Genomic DNA, 17170 nt, shown 5'->3' on the forward strand with positions numbered 1-17170 from the left:
ACAGACAGACAGATGTATAGACAGACAGATAGATAGATAGACAGATAGACAGATAGATAGATGGGCACTAGCCCAAGACATGACATACGCAGAATAACTACTAATCAATTACAAATTAAGTAATTACACAGAAGTTACATTTACTCAGTTACATGCATAAGTACAATTACGATAGATGGCGCCTTTCTGGAGTATTTTCAATTATAACATATATTATATATTTTCCATTTACAATATATTTTATTTCTACAATGACAACAATATAGTAATTAACTACTTCAGGTTTTAACTGCACGGTTTTGTAACTGGTCACGTCGGATATGTTTTATTTTAGCTCTAACAGTTCATTTTAAGCCAAAATGCTCTGAAAAGAGAAGACACGCACACTTTGAGTCATATGCCTAGAAATGGTGAAAGCACTGAACGGGTTCACAGTAGTTCTATGCTACTTAGAACTGTTTCTGTAGCTTCTTTAATTTATAGTTATTTATAGTTATTATTTCAAATAAGCAGCGATACTTCTAATTTGAGTACACCCACCACTGTTCACACAGTGCACAAACAAGACAAAGCTGACACATTAACACACAGCAGTGTGTGGGGGAAGTGAGGACATGTGAAAAACATTAACATGTGCGCAGAAAAATTAACATGTGCACAATTTAGTTATTTGTATGGAAAACGGATCGAAATGAAATATTAAACAAATCACTGGAGCACCAAAATAAACTTCATTATATTTCGGATGGATATCTTTCCAAGAACGAACTCGTAAGGTATATTTGTTTATTCATCACGTCAGACTGTTATCAACAGCAGCCTACATTTCTTTAGTCGCGATTTTACAACAGACCACCTCCAAGACACGTGCTTGTTAGACTTCTCTTTTAGAACAACCCTTTCATGCAGCATTTCTGGAGCTCGCCAATAAAGAAATCACCCCATCACAGCTGTGTGTGACTTACGAGAGCCTGGTGAGAGAAGGGAATTTTCTTGCCATATATATTTATTATATTTGTGCACGCATTGCTTTCTGTTAGAAGACCATCAATAGGTGCGTGTAGTGGTCCGCGTTGAAGAAGACCACCCAAACGAAGCCATTCTGAAGTTCTTTATTTTGGAATCGATTTTATTGCCCACAGTTTTTCTTGTCCAACACAAAACGTCCCTTATTTTTAATCAAGTGTCTAAATATAACTAAAAGTTTAGCTACTATAAGCTGAATTCGTTAATAATAAACATACGGAAAGATCTACATCTTTATAAATCTATTTGGCAATTGGAAAGAACACGTCTATGAGAAGCAACACTGCAGTGGTGGATAATTAAAATAAAGAAATGAACCAAATACAGACTAAACTGTAACTGTATAGATGACACATCTCTCTATATATATGACACATCTCATTTGAGAATACATTACTCCAGGTCCAACTGTGAAGTCACGTAGCCCATTATTATTGGCCTATGTTCTCGTTAACAATCCATAACACTAATCGGCTACAATAAAGGGGCTTGTGGCTATTTATGCTAATACTAATTCACGGGTCGATTAACATAGGCCCTATATAAGTTTTGAGCTCCTCAGCCCAGCCTAACTATGCTTTTTTAAAGCATACGCCTGTTTGAGCAGGTGTTGGGAGCATTTTCACGTTGTTTGCCAAGGTAATTGTTGTTCCTGTATTAAATTATCTTCGTTTGTCTAAATTAATTGATCCATTTTTAGGACGTTAACCACCTGCGGTGTGCAAACTTCCTTGCTGGGCCTTCTATGAGCTCAGCTTAACTATGGAAGTTCCTCGCTGGAGAAACGCATCTTCTTTTCATAATATATATATACATATATATATATATATATATATGTGTGTGTGTGTGTATAGTTTATAAGTCCAAAAGCAGTGAAAACATAATAATGTGGACACCAGTTCTTCACCAGATCTCACTTTGGAAGATCTCGGCGCTCTAATCACCAGTCAGGTTCACACCTTGTTAACACCACCATTAGCTTTGCGTTACATTCCCTCATTATTGACTTACATTTGCGACCAAATAGCACCTCTTTATCGCTGTTTACCGAAGAGTTAACAGTGCTAAGCGTTTTCATATATAATGGTGCCTGCATGGAGAGCTTCAGTCAGTTGCTTCCAAGCTTCTACTAGGAGAAAACCTCAGATCTGAGCTCCACTTCCAAGCTTCTACTAGGAGAAAACCTCAGATCTGAGCGCCACTTCCAAGCTTCTACTAGGAGAAAACCTCAGATCTGAGCTCCACTTCCAAGCTTCTACTAGGAGAAAACCTCAGATCTGAGCGCCACTTCCAAGCTTCTACTAGGAGAAAACCTCAGATCTGAGCTCCACTTCCAAGCTTCTACTAGGAGAAAACCTCAGATCTGAGCGCCACTTCCAAGCTTCTACTAGGAGAAAACCTCAGATCTGAGCGCCACTTCCAAGCTTCTACTAGGAGAAAACCTCAGATCTGAGCGCCACTTCCAAGCTTCTACTAGGAGAAAACCTCAGATCTGAGCTCCACTTCCAAGCTTCTACTAGGAGAAAACCTCAGATCTGAGCTCCACTTCCAAGCTTCTACTAGGAGAAAACCCTCAAAGAAAGCCCAAGCTTCCCGCTATCATCTCCACAGAGTACCGAGATGTCGCCTGTCGCGGTCTTTCTCCTGATCTCAATGGTAGGTCTTGGAAACCCCAGACCATCTATCAACTACTTGAGGAGCCACTTTTCCGTGCAGGGCGAGTCCGAAGAGGTTCGCTCAGCTGCTATCAAAAGACTTTTGGAGGTGTTCGGCATGGAGGACCCTCCTGCCTCTCCTCCTCGGTCCTACAAGCAACCGCCGCAGTACATGCTGGACTTGTACAACACCGTGGCGGACGTGGATGGAGTGACCAAAGACCCCACGGTGCTGGAGGGCAACACGGTCCGCAGTTTCTTTGATAAACGTAAGAGAAAACTTTACTACTTTAACAACATTGACAGACTACTTGCTGTACATCGCGACTTGAACGATTCCTTGTCCACTTACCTGTAGATGCATATATATTATTAATAATGCATTTCTGTAGAATTGTAATTACATGAATGATAATTTAAAGTCTTCTTTTGTTCCGTGGACAGTGCGCAGTGGCCAGATCGAGTTTCTGTTCAACTTGTCCACCGTGGCAAGGAGCGAGAAGCTCCTCACTGCCGAGCTCCATCTGTTCAAACTGAGACCTCAAGCATCACTGACTTTCAACAGACATCACTTCTGCCAGGTCAGACTATGTCATATGAAAATGCAATTATGATATTAGTGCTTTATAAAGTAGTACATCGTATTACAGGATCTAAAATAAAGTATATAAATGGCTTGTTTTTGTCTTTATTTGCAGGTCAATGTCTATCAGGTTCTTGATACCACCAAAATGAACATCTCCTTGAGCAAGAAGCTTGTGTCTTCAAGGCTTATTCCAATACATTCCAATGGCTGGGAGGTTTTTACCATCACTCAAGCTGTGAGTTTAAAACAGAAATCTTCGTATTCTAAATATCTTCACTTATTGAAATCACTGAATGTCTTTAAATTAATCAGTGAGTAAACATGTTTCCTTTCTATAGATCCGAACATGGACCCTGGATCAGCACAGTAACCTGGGTCTGCTGGTTACAGTGCGCACTCTGTCAGGCTCCCAGATGGACCTGAGAACAGTGCGATTTGCCTCAGGCCAGAACCACCACCACACCAAACAGCCCATGCTGGTCCTCTTCACTGATGACGGCAGGCGTGCCCCTCTGGAGGGAGTCATCAAAGGTACGACAAGCACTTTTCTCTGGATGGTAGATCTTCAGTGATTCCAATTATTTTTGATTCTTTTAAACTAAACCTGATTCTCTTCTTTAGGTTCAGAAGATTCCTCTTTTCCAGTCCCAGTTCCCAGTCTGCCTCTGTCCAGCCTGACTCTCCCTGTGGTTGGGCATCGCAGAGCCCGCTCCCTCGACTATGAAGAGGACAGGGAGAAGCTGCCATGCCAGCGCCTACCACTCTACGTGGACTTCGAGGAGATCGGCTGGTCCGGCTGGATTGTGTCCCCTCGTGGCTACAACGCTTACCACTGCAAAGGCTCATGTCCCTTTCCTCTGGGCCAGAACATGAGGCCCACTAACCACGCCACTGTGCAGTCCATCATCAACGCACTCAAGCTCACCAAAGGCATCGAGACGCCCTGCTGTGTGCCCGACAAGCTCTTCTCCATCAACCTCCTGTACTTTGACGACGACGAGAATGTAGTTCTAAAGCAGTATGATGATATGGTGGCAGGAAGCTGTGGGTGCCACTGAGACCCTGAGGCTGCATGGAGCATGTATGTACATAGCCCAGTTCAGATACATGTACAAGAAATGGCTACACGTCCAACTGAAAAGCAAATACCTGACAACATCAAAAACACAGCATGCTGGTCCCAACATATTTTAAGGGTTTGTTTCACGGAATTGTTTCTGAATAGCACTGACGATTGATGTTGTTTGGTATCCTGTAAATGGACTTCGGCTGAAATGATGATGGACTGCATGGATGAATTACTCAGTCCCTCTTACAGCTTTGTAAAATATGTAAATAGACATAAATGCTAATATATGGAGGAGCTTGAGGTGGTTACTTGTAAAACGTAATATACATTTGTATATTGCATGTTGTGAACTATTATAAAGTCTAAATAAATCGTAAGAGGCTTGTGGAGCTACTGTTTTTTTAAATATTACATCCACTATGAATGACACATTTGCACATATGCAGAACCCACAAAAAAATCAGAGTTAATGAATTCAGTACAGATATTAAAATTCAAGGTAAAATCGACTTGACAAAATATACCAGCAGATGTAGAGCTCTTTAATGGCATGTATTACTTGGACTAAATGACAACTGCACAGGAAATAACTCTTAAGTCTGCTATATTATGGTTTTTGCAGTGTTTGATGCTGCTTTGACTGGTCTTTACAGACAAGAGACGTACATATGACATAGTGTTCAGAAGAACAGGAATGTATGACTGCATGAAATATTCACGCTCATTTTATTAGGTACAGCTACCATATAGTTCCACTTACTACTTACTACAAACTACTGAATATAGATCATCTGTTGCTGCATAGATTTTCAGACCTCATCCATCAGTGGAAATGGACCACACTTGACAAGATATTATTAAGATTAATTTGGGCTGACAAACTATGCTGCAAAAGATGGCCAACAGGTAATAATCACACAGCTAATGCTGCTCCAAAACTGGCAGCAGTAGCCATGCTAGTGTTAAGGGGTTACCGAAACATGATGGCAATGGAAGATGACCTCTCTAATGGGGACTGTGTGATGAAGCCTGCTGTAAAAGCCTTGACCAAAACACGCAGGCAGTAATGACATTATTCATAATTCATAATCATGTCCAATCAGCATTAGGTGTCTGTTAGGTGTGGTGTTAGGTGTGCTTTGTCGGTAAATTAGAAAAATAAAAAACAAACACATTAAATAAGTAATTTAAAGAGTTTATTGAGGTCACAATTCAGCACATTTAATTTCTGATGATATTTTTATGTTCCTTTTATCAGATTCAGTAGTTGTATGCTCAGTGTTTAGATATGTGATATTTGCCCATGTTATAGACCATTAGAACTGGTCATATGTCCCAAAAACAATCGTCCTGAGATATGTTTAGTATCAATAATGTATATCAACATTCTAATAAGAAGAGCTCATTTAGGTTTGAATGTAAATAATTAAATCAGATCTACGCTCTTAAACAGGGTTCTTCACAAAATATGTGCTTGCTTAGAGACACAACGTTGGCTAAAGTGAGCGTAATAGCTAGGATAAGTAAATGAAGCCTATAAATATCAATTTGATTGAATAACAAGCCATCACTTTAGGGCCAGAATGGGCTTAAAATATAGCAAAATTTGGGCTGTCCACAGTGGGCCCATACTTACTTGAAAGTAAGGGTGCAACAGGGTGGAGCCATATATATTAGCCCACAATTATCTGGGTTTACCCAATTTGACCCCCTTCTTAACTGTAAAGTACTCAGTACACAGTTGCATTTTCTGACCCCACATAACTTAACCACATTTTACCCTTCCCCTCTTTTGCGCTAGCGGCTCAAAGCAGCATGTAGCTGCAAAATTTGGCTATTGAAGAAATGTTGAAATAGCACACTCTGAACTGATTCCTGAAAGGATCATTTATAAACAGTGGTTTCATAAGTACATTTAATTATTGTTTTGAGACCGACTCTTAAAACCCAAATCAGTGAATAACAAAATACAAACTGTAATAAATGCAAATATTTACTAAGCATCCAAGATTCAGTGACGTGGAAATGTATTCTGCCACTTTCTGGTTTCCTTCATTTTAAAACCTTTTTCAAAGGATATGCATTTCGATAGTTAAATTGTACCAACTTGTACCACCAGCAGCAGCGAGGCACTATTAGCCAGGAGACCACCCATCTCCCAGATTTCGGGCTAATTAGTGCTTTCAAGGTTTACAAGGACGTTATAAGAAGCTGAACAGCTCAGGCCATTTAAATACACGGTTCAGTCACTGCGTTAGTATTAGGGTATTATCAGTATTCAGTTGTTAGTACGTTTCTCTATGGGTTAGTATACCAAAAGTGAATTCCGACTCCCTTCCACATGCACGCGCGTCACACATCAGTGTACACGCAATTAGAGCACTGCTCAAAGAACCATTTGCAGCACCTTTATTTTTGTTAGTGTGAAGAACAAGGAGATCAAAGAAGTAGAAGTCAGAGTTGGATTATAAAAAAATATCCAAATCTCTGATGATCTCTAGAAGCACCACCTCATGGTACAACAAATGGTACAAAACCTGCCAAGAGAGGGCCACCCACCAAAACTCTCAGACCCGTCAAGGAGGGCATTAATCAGAGAGGCACACAGCGACCAAAGGTAACCCTGACAGAGCTGCAGAGTTCCTAAGCAGGGACTGGAGTATCTGTCCATATGACCAGTAGAAGCCGTACACTCCATAGAGCTGGCCTTAATGGAAGAGTGGCCAGAAGAAAGCCTTTTTGGCTCTCTTGAAGGCTCTTTTTGAGTTTGCCAAAAGACATGTGGGAGAGGAAGTATGGAGGAAGGTGTTTGGGTCAGACGAGACCAAACTTTAACCTTTCAGCCATCAAGAAAAACGCTATGTCTGGCACAAATTCAACACATCTTATCACCCCGCAGTGAAACATGGTGGTGGCAGCATTATGCTGTGGGGATGTTTTTCAGCAGCAGGGACTGGGAAACTGGCCCGAGTTGAGGGGAAGATGGATGGTGCTGAAATCAGGGGTGTTCTTGAGCAAAACTGTCAGTCATTTGAGACTGGGACAGAGGTTCACATTCTAACAGGACAATGAATGACAAAGCATACTGCTAAAGCAACACTCCAGTGGTTTAAGAGGAACTGTGTAAATGTATTGGAATGGCCTAGTCAAAGCTGACCCTAATCCAATGGAGAATCTGTGATCAGACTTGAAGATTGCTGTTCACCAGCGCAAACCATCTAATTTAAAGGAGCTGGAGCAGTTTTGCCTTGAGGAATGGACAAAAATCCCAGTGGCAAGATGTGGCAGGCTCATAGAGACTTCTCCAAAGCGACCTGCAGCTGTAATTGCTGCAAAAGGTGGCTCTACAAAGTACTGGCTTTAGGGGGGTGAATAGTTATGCACACTGAAGTTTTCTGTTATTTTGTCCTATTTGTTATTTGCTTCACAATGAAATAAATATAAAAAAAATGTTCTATATAAAATCTTAGGCATGTTCTGTAAATTAAATAATGTAAACCCTCAAATAAACCATTTTAATTCCAGGTTGTGAGATAAAAAAAAAATGAAAAAATTGGGTGAATACTTTTGCAAAGCACTGTAGATAAGAAGATGGATGTTTTTAGCACTGCAGAACATGTAATAACCGAATGCACTTCAGTAATAATCTGCATTACAGCACCAGCCTGGCAGAGGCACGACCATATGAAATAAACAAATTAAGCTACCCTGTAATTTTCATTAAAGGAAATTTTCATATGCCCTTTTCACGCAAATTCTCATACACACACACACACACACACACACACACACACACACACACTGTTCCTTATTGACACACAATGTTCCTCTCTATTGATCACCCTGAAGATCTTGGACTCTGACCGAATCATTTTAATATGCCATTGGTCTCACCAGCACTTATGCAAAACATAAAAACACAGTTCTTCAAAAGTCAAAAATGCATTGACATTTTTAAAACACAAGGGTTCTAAGTTTTAATGCAGTCACATAGAGCTGTATATGGACATATCACCCAACTGGCAGTCTTAAGTGCACATTAGGGTTTTTACTGAATAAAATAAGTTAGAACTGAACCTCTGTATGGAAAAATGTATTTATTTTCTCCTAGTTTCAGGTAACAAAAAAGGAGTTCTAATGACCAGAACACACTTAGAAGTGGCTGGAGAAGGCAATGGCACTGGAGAAGGCATGGATGCCACCACTGCAACAGGGATGGAGATGGCTGGCATCACTGGTCCAAGAGCTCTTGATTATGGCTTTGAAACTCTGCCAGTTGTAATGCCAGACCTCAAAGTTACATTCTGTTAAAGTTAAAATGTAGGAAGTGAGCAGGAGAGAAATGGCTCATTATTTGTGTAAAACTATGATGAGATTGCTTTACTTATGTACTTATGCACTGAAAGCGGTTACTTTTTTTCTCATTACAGTGTTACTCTCTAAAAACTATACATATATCCAACAGCTGGAAATAATGACGGAAATCCAGCAGACACTGTAAAAATATAATATTTTTATTATATATATTATATAATATATAATATTTTTTTTTAAAATATTTGGACAGTAATTAAAGGCATATCTCTCTGTGCATTTCTTAGCCACATATACTTGATAAATGACGAATGGTGGTTGATGCTACTTAAAAACAGATTAACCAGTCAGTAGAAACAGTTTTACAGTTTACTGTACTTTCTTACTCTCAACTGCTTTGTGGTCAAATTCATAGTTGCAGTCAGCAGATGCACTCGACCCAGAAGAGGTGACAGATAGCAACACTGATATGTTCATACATTAAGCTTTTACTTGGAATGATGGCCCAGAATCTTTTAAGTAGATCCAGTGGCCATTTCTGACCATGGCGGTTTAAAGCTGGCTGTAATTCTGCCCTTTTACAGCTATATTATAAATATTATAAATATATAAATATATTATAATTATTATGCCATGCAGAATGTGGTCCACAATTAGGTCAAGTGTTGCTATATAGGAAATTATGCTAAAGAGAAGGCAGAGGTAAATATAGATAGGTCTGTGTAAACTAAGATCCCATGTTATATCAAGGATATAAATATATAAATATAACTGTCCCACCAGAGTCATTACCTTTCAAAAAACAGTGCTTCTAATCCCTTTGGTTGGGCAGCCACTAGTGCTACTGCTTGGAGATCAATAGTTCTTTAAAAATGCTGTTTATCTATCCAACTTTCATCTTTGTTTTAGTAAAAGAACAAGAAATATGGTCACTAAGAAATCAGACTATACTACAGTTTATACAGCTGAATGAGAGAAACCACAGAGGAAAATCTTTACTAAAATGGTGTGAAAAGTGTTATTTCTGGTTCAAATGAAACTTCAGCCTTAAGAAATAAAAAATGATCATTTTTGATCATTTATGACAAATCACACAACTTGATCCTCACATCTGCGATCCTCTTCTCTTTCAGTGTATCCGCTCCAGCGTTGAAACACTTTTTTTATCCTTCTCCTTCCAGCTCAGCCTTGTGTTGTTAGAAAGCCCCTTCTTCTTCAGATTTTGCTCAATCTTATGTATTAATTAATAGAACACATACAGCTTAATTAGATGTAAAGTATTATATAATTTCACCACCAAAGAACTCACAATGACAGTATTTACATTATGTAGGCCTAGTGTAATGCAGTGCAACCTACAGAAGAAATAAAGCAATTACCACAATTACCACAATTACATGCTAATACAGCCAGCCAGACTTCAGTCTCAGAGAGTCTGATGCTTTTCACACTCCGTGAAAATGTGGTCAAGAAGCACATATGACAGGAACAATACATTTGACAGATGTGAAAAGTGACCAATCACAGGCCACTGTTTTGGCAGCTAGCCATGCAAAATCCAGCTGACTATTGTGGTTAACCTAATACACAATAGCTGCGTCCTAAACGTAGACTGCATTTCTGGGCTGTATATGAAGCAGCCTTCTATGATAGAGCCAAAAAGGAAAATGTAGCCTAGAGTTTGGAACGCAGGTAATAGATATCAGGTACACTGCTTTTCATGTGGGTGGGGCATGTGAATGGCTAATTACATGCTAAAAAACACACTGTAATTGTTTCAAAAGAATATAAGTTTATATAAGAATATACGTTCCTGTCCTGTAAACTCATCTATGCTTGTCTACAATTCATGAAAATGAAATGGTAGTATACTAAAACCAGAGACAGAACTGACCTTCTTCAAAATGGCTGAATTCACTGCAGGGTCATTCAAGTCCATCTTACTGTGAGAGCTCACTTTTACTCTCACTACTTGTTTCTTTGTCTCTTCTGCTTCTGAAGAAATATGAGTTAAACAAAAATAAGATATTTTTTGGTAAATGCACCAGGGACCCACATGAATAATATAATCTCATATAATTTTTGAGTTCTGGCAAGCCTCTTAAATGTGCTATGTATAGTCTGTTTAACAATAACTGATCAGCACAGTGATTTATCAGTCTACTCAAGCTTTAGTAGAGCTCAGTAACACTGAGTAAAAATTACTGATCAGCACAGTGATTTATCAGTCTACTCAGGCTTTAGTAGAGCTCAGTAACACTGAGATAAATAACTGATCGGCACAGTGATTTATCAGTCTACTCATGCTATATCAGGAACTTAAGTGTCAGTGTCACATACCCTATATAGACAAACATATCGGGACACCTGCTCATTCATTCTTTCTTCCAAAATCAAGAGTATAAAAAAGAGTTGATCCTGCTTTTGTTGGAGTAACTTTTGCTAGTGTCAAGGGAAGGCTTTGGAGCACTGCTGTGAGGATTTGACTATATTCAGCAACAAGAGCCTTATTGAGATCAAGATATATGATCATGATCACCAGCTCACCCTAATGCCCAATTTCCCAACTCATTCCAGAGGTACAGGATAAAGCACCATCATTCCAGAAATACTGTGTGTGTAGGCAGTGGGTGCCAACTTCAGTAACTGAATGCATTCTTTAGAGAAGGTGTCCACACATATTAGGACATATAGTGTACTTCATTTTAATATTCTGAATACTTATTCTCAAACCTGGAAATGTCCCATTCTATTAAGGACATGATAGAAAAGGAGGTTCATAATGTAATTTTGTGACTTTCCACTAAAAGCAAAAAGTATTTTTTTAGGGAATTTGAGTTAAATATTTCCATCCAGAACCTACAATGAAATAAAACATGTGTACACCTGTCCCACACATTTTACATCTGAATAATATATCACACTTTGCTTGTTTTTCAAATGTGTCAGAAGTGATCATGTGTGAATGTCTGCAAGGGCAGTTCTTCAAATGAATCGTTTGAGCTGATGTTCATTGCTTACCTTTATAGCAGATGAAATTGAGTTTTAGGCTGCAGTCTTCATCATACCATCTCCCAGACTTCAAATCCATTGAGGCACAATTGGCAATCTGGCCTGGTGCTGAATCTGCCCAGTAACGGAACGAGGAATTACTCTGGTCTGACCACTCCCAGGAGTCACTGAACAAGCCAATCCACACGTAACCATAACTATAACTATGATTTTGCATCGCCGCAACAACCTGTTGCTGTTCTTCTAAGCTGTGAATGCTGACCAGGTCCGTGTAATTCTCTCTGCAAAGACTCTGAGCTTCTTTCCAGGTTGTATCCATGGGTAACCAGACAAGTCTGCTGCCAGGGTCAGCTGTGACTGATTAGGAGGGACATCAGAGAACACATTCATTAAAGCACTATGATCACAATACAATTATAAAACTTATAATATAATATGCTCTCTAAAAGCAGAACTCACCATTATAACACAGAGCAGAGTGCTTGTGTAAGCAGTCATGAGGAAACCATGTATTGTGCCATATAATGCCACAGACATATTTTTGAACTGGTTCCCCTCTGTCCCAGTTATTATACTGGTAGAGAGTGTTATTTCCCATAGACCAACCCCACCGGTTCTGGTCTCCTCTTTTAAGTCCAATCCACACGGAACCGGTGTAACAAGGATCCATTGTAGATACCAGACTCTTCATCTCCTCCATGTTGTCTGCTGTAGCAAGGTCAGTGTACTTTACTCTGCAGTGCTTCTGAGCCTCCAGCCAAGTCTTTTCCTCATTTACAAAGTGGTACTGACGAGAGAGAGGTACAGACACACCAACCCAGAGACCTGTAGCGAGAGAGGGAGTTAAAGACTTCCATGTATACTCTTTAAAAAATACAGGTGCTACAAAGGGCTCTTTGAGAGATGCTACAGAAGAACAAAAGAACCATGCTTGCAACAGAGATATGAGTGTTAAGGACCTTTACATTTGTTAAAGAACCAAAACCTTTACATCAAGTGAAGGTATTTTAAACCTTCTTTACACTCGCCATAACAAAAGTGCTTCTTCTGTGGCATCACTCAAAGTTTAAGTGTCATTCCTGTTTCATCACATGTGTGAACTTAGCTAAGCTCTTGCTCTAAATATTAGGGCTAACTAATACAATTGGTAGGACATTTGTTTCTTACAAAGGTAGAAATGGTATTTTACCTGAAACTAGCAGTATTAAAAACATAGTCCGCTCCATATTTCTGTTGACCTCCCGCTTTGAACTGCTCACAGTCAACATCTTTCCAGCAGGACTTGTGGAAACTCCATGATTCATCTATGCAAAATGTACAGTAGCGAGTAACAAATAATATGACTGTCATGGTATCTAGTGAAAATAACCAATAACCAAATAGGAGGGTGTGTAGCAGATAAGGAAAAAAACAGAAAGAGCTGTCAAGTCCAATCAGATGTATTAGAGCGCTTTTTACACCTGATGATGTCGCAATGCAGCTTTACAAAAATCAGGAAATAAGAGCAAAAAGGAAGCCAAACAAATAAAGCATGTATCCCCAGGTGAGCAAGCCAAAACCCTGTGGGGAACCAACACTCACAAGGGGGACCCATCCTCCTCTGGTCAGATCCAACTATAAATTACAAATAAATGGTAGTTATAAGAGATTTCGAACTCTGATTTTGAATGAATGTACAAGGTAATCTGTGGAAAGGGTCACCAAATCAACATGGAGGTTCAGAAGGGCTGTTTTAGAAGCTGTAAAGTGGAATGCCTTTTACATAACATAAGGGGACGGCACTAATGATAGCAATATTGAAAGCTGACAAAGTTTAGTGGTACCGGCAAAGATGTTAATGACTTACCATGCACACCTCTACACTAACTGTCATCATTGTTTCCACACAGCTCAAGCCATTCTCCACTGTTTTCTGCTAAGCTGTTGAGGAGATGGCAATAAAGGGGCTGAAATAAAGGGGCCTTAGGAACATTGTATTTGGAGACGTCTTAAGTTAATATTTAATTGATTTCTATGTTGTCTATATCAGCTATTATATACTCACAAGACCCCTCAGTTCTTAGAGCCTAATATTGTGAGAGGCCTAATGGATAAGCTGTCCAGCCTCCAGCGCCTGGGTTTGTGGGTTTGAGACCCACCTGGGTTGTACTTCCTGCTAAAAAGGAACTGGTGACAAGTTTGCACATGTTAGATAATTAACTATGTTATGTGGACATAGACGTCTATGTGGTCAATGTTCACACAGCAGGTAAATGCGGCCCAAATCCAATTCTTTTGTGTCATATATGACCCAGATGTGGCAGATGTGTTAAAAAAAGTAAGCAAGACATTTTTAAAGTTCTGATTTGGGCCACTTTTATATAAATTTTCATCAATTCAACCTGACATTGCTCATTACTGTGCTCAGAAGAAGGGAAACTATGTTTTCAATAACAGGAAGCAGAAGTGGCCCAGTGGCCTAATGGATAAGGCATCAGCCTCCGGAGCTGGGGATTGTGGGTTCAAGTCCCATCTGGGTCGTTATTTAAGTGTCCGACAAGGAAAATGTCATTGAATGTATTCTCACTGTGCAGAAAAAATATAATATGTGAACTTCCACAGCATTTTGGAGACCTTGACCAATTATTGTAGTGTGCTGCCAGAACAATGCATCCATCTGTTATGGTGTGTAAATATATTAATAATTAGGAGTTTTCCATTTGGGCGTGTGGTTCTGCATAGCTAAAATCTGCCATTTATTACCACTAGGGGGGGAAAACATCTCCACGTTTGCCCTAGAATAGCACAACCTGAAACAGGGCTGAAACCAGGGCTGCTCAGCCTGAGCACCATGTACACATTACATGGAGGTTCTTTAAACTTCATAAACGTTCTCAGTGGCCTATTAGATAAGGCACCAGAATCTACAGCATATGAGTTTAAGCAAAGATATACAAATAAATAAGGCTCATCAAACAGTGAACACATTATTGCTGTGTGAAACAAGACCCTGTGTTGTGATATGCAGAAACAGCATATCACTAAGCTATCAAAGACCAGCTTAGACCATCTGAAACCTTGGATTTTTCAGTAAGGACTTACCTAAGATGGAGTTCCCCATTCAGACATGTGGTTAAACTTTGGCAGTCATTTCCACAAAGGGGAGTACAACTCTTCCTCATTTGCACATGAGAACAGCACTACTGGAGAAAATTGAGACTTAAGATGACATTCACCTGTGACTCAGTGGCCTAATGGATAAAACATCAGCCACTGGAAGTGGGTTGGGGTCCCATCTGGTTTGTTCTTTAGACCCCAAAACTATTGTTTCAGAGTATAGTGTTCAAAAACTGCTTCGCTTTTTGTGGGGTGTAGAAATGGTCCATGGGTTTTTTTGTGGGTTTCAATCCCACCTAGGTTGCTGTTCTCCATTTGTGTACTGGCTAATAAACTGCTACTGACTCTAATCTGTGTCTACAATCTACTTACTGTGTCCAAAGCAGGCAAAGCATGCTCATGATATTTAAACGTCATGTGTGATATACTAGTCTATATGGTTAATTAAAATTTGTTACATTGCTAATTACCTACAAAAAGTGTTTCTTAAATTAATGTAATCTGATTAGTTCCTTTTTGATTACTCAAACAAAACAGTGAACACATTATTGTTGTGTGAAACAAGACCCTGTGTTGTGATATGCAGAAACAGCAGTTACTACCCTGCAGAAAAAAACACAACCACATTGACCATCAAAGACCAGATTAGACCATCTGAAACCAGTTACCAGCAAAAGCTGGTCTTTAATTGGATTTTTCAGCAGAGACTGTCTCATCTAAGATGGAGTTCCCCGTTCAGACATGTGATTCTGCACAGTATTACCAGAAGGGGGAGCACTCTTCCTCATTTGCACATGAGAAGAGCACTACTGGAGACAAGACAATTGAGACTGAACACAACAAACCCTGTGACCCAGTGGCCTAATGGATAAGGCATCAGCCTCCGGAGCTGGGGATTGTGGGTTCGAGTCCCATCTGGGTCGTTCTTTAGACATCAATAACTATTGTTGCAGAGAAAAGTGCTTAGACTTCTGCTGCACTTCATCATGGGGTAGAAATGATGTCTACAACATCATAATCAAGGCTGTTTAAGGCACTACAAGTGTGTTCATGTTTAACCTTTCACATGTGTTTTGTATTGTGACAGAATTAGTGAAATTAGCTGCATAACCCAATACAGCATGTGAAAGCTCAATTAAGATACAATAAGATATATAATTATGAAATATGGTCTAGTAGATGAACCAGTACTCCTTGCAGTCTTCCTGAAGATCATAATAGAAGCCTTTGCCTGCACCCCTGTGGCCTAATGGAAAATGCACCAAGAATCATTGGAGAACATAAGGATCTTCTTTATTTGTAGGACAACCTTTGATACCCTAATTACCCTTGTCTAAAACAGAGAATTTTGAGGATTTACATAATGTAGAGGTTCTACAGATGTTCACTGGTTCTTTTCAGAACCTCCACATTATGTTGAGGTTTTTGGAGCTTTAAAAAGGTTGTAGACAAACACACACACACATCTGCAAAAATTATGTTGGCCATGTGGCACAGTGGCTTAATGGATAAGCCATCAGCTTTCAGAGGTGGGGATTGTGGGTTTTAGCCCCACCTGGTTTGTTTTCTAGGTTCTTTGTTAGAGCAATCTGCATAACCCTATAAGCTCCTGCGGACTACATGTTATGTCTTCTTGTACACTTCTTGATTGCCCAAAGCCCAAGAAAGACCAATCTGAATGTCTTATTTAAAAAAAAAAAAACAAAGAAAAATGTAATGTGTAAATTCACATGTACAGAGTCCAGTCTGTTTCTAATGTGTACTAATTGTGATCAGAATGATAGTCCTTGACCGTGGGGGTGAAGAACAACTCCATATTTGCACAACCTAAAACAAGGCCGAAACCAGGGTTGCCCAACCTTGCTCCTGGACATCTACTCATTCTGCTAGCTTTAGTTCCAACCTTATTCCAACATACCTTGGCCAACCAACCAACAGTGTCAGTGTTTATGGCCCATATACTATCTAAGATGGAGTTCCCATTCAGGAGAGTGGTTGCGCATGAGAACAGCTCTACTGGAGACAAGACAGCTGACTTAACATAACACCTGTGACCCAGTGGCCTAATGGATAAGGCATCAGCCTCCGGAGCTGGGGATTGTGGGTTCGAGTCCCATCTGGGTTGTCCTTTAAAGTCTGAAACCATAGTTGCAGAACTTTGTCTTTAAGAAAACTGCTGCACCTCACCGTGGGGAGTAGAAATAAAGCTAAAACAATATCAGCCAGTTTAATCAATGACATTTAGGGCACTACAGGTAATGATATTGCAAACATGCAATTGAATTTGTATATGAGAATAAATAAAGCTCCATGTTAACAATGTTACATTATATCAAATGTTCATAAATAGACATCTATTTTTTAATCCAGGATTTTGAATACAGATATACTGAATGTAGGAACAGTGCCATA

At 39.6% G+C, this 17170-nt stretch overlaps 1 protein-coding gene, 1 long non-coding RNA gene and 3 other non-coding genes across 5 annotated transcripts; 4 read left to right on the forward strand and 1 right to left on the reverse strand.

Moving 5' to 3' along the window:
- Nucleotides 1-2646: 2646 nt before the first annotated feature.
- Nucleotides 2647-4439, forward strand: admp (anti-dorsalizing morphogenic protein). The gene is made up of 5 exons (XM_072669204.1): nt 2647-2950; nt 3126-3262; nt 3380-3502; nt 3606-3798; nt 3889-4439. The coding sequence occupies exons 1-5, from the start codon at nt 2647-2649 to the stop codon at nt 4323-4325; spliced, it is 1194 nt and encodes a 397-aa protein (XP_072525305.1). The 3' UTR covers nt 4326-4439.
- Nucleotides 4440-9760: 5321 nt separating this feature from the next.
- On the reverse strand, nt 9761-11873 carry LOC140546117 (uncharacterized). Its single transcript, XR_011978307.1, has 3 exons — nt 11672-11873; nt 10545-10645; nt 9761-9881 (listed from the first exon to the last, which is right to left on the reverse strand). It is a non-coding gene; the product is annotated as an uncharacterized lncRNA (long non-coding RNA).
- A 2236-nt stretch (nt 11874-14109) lies between these two features.
- trnar-ccg (transfer RNA arginine (anticodon CCG)) lies at nt 14110-14182 on the forward strand. Its single transcript has one exon. It is a non-coding gene; the product is annotated as a tRNA-Arg (tRNA).
- Nucleotides 14183-15608: 1426 nt separating this feature from the next.
- On the forward strand, nt 15609-15681 carry trnar-ccg (transfer RNA arginine (anticodon CCG)). Its single transcript has one exon. It is a non-coding gene; the product is annotated as a tRNA-Arg (tRNA).
- A 1129-nt stretch (nt 15682-16810) lies between these two features.
- On the forward strand, nt 16811-16883 carry trnar-ccg (transfer RNA arginine (anticodon CCG)). The gene has a single exon. It is a non-coding gene; the product is annotated as a tRNA-Arg (tRNA).
- The last annotated feature ends 287 nt before the right edge of the window (nt 16884-17170 follow it).

Source organism: Salminus brasiliensis, chromosome 23 (genome assembly GCF_030463535.1).
Source record: "Salminus brasiliensis chromosome 23, fSalBra1.hap2, whole genome shotgun sequence".
NCBI lineage: Eukaryota > Metazoa > Chordata > Actinopteri > Characiformes > Bryconidae > Salminus > Salminus brasiliensis.

Bases quoted from the DNA above. Each gene is read 5' to 3' on its own strand.
- admp (XM_072669204.1), top strand. From the start codon at position 2,647: ATGTCGCCTGTCGCGGTCTTTCTCCTGATCTCAATGGTAGGTCTTGGA. The intron at 3,503-3,605 runs GTGAGTTTAAAA...TCCTTTCTATAG, and splicing joins TTTTTACCATCACTCAAGCT to ATCCGAACATGGACCCTGGA. The intron at 3,799-3,888 runs GTACGACAAGCA...TCTCTTCTTTAG, and splicing joins TCTGGAGGGAGTCATCAAAG to GTTCAGAAGATTCCTCTTTT.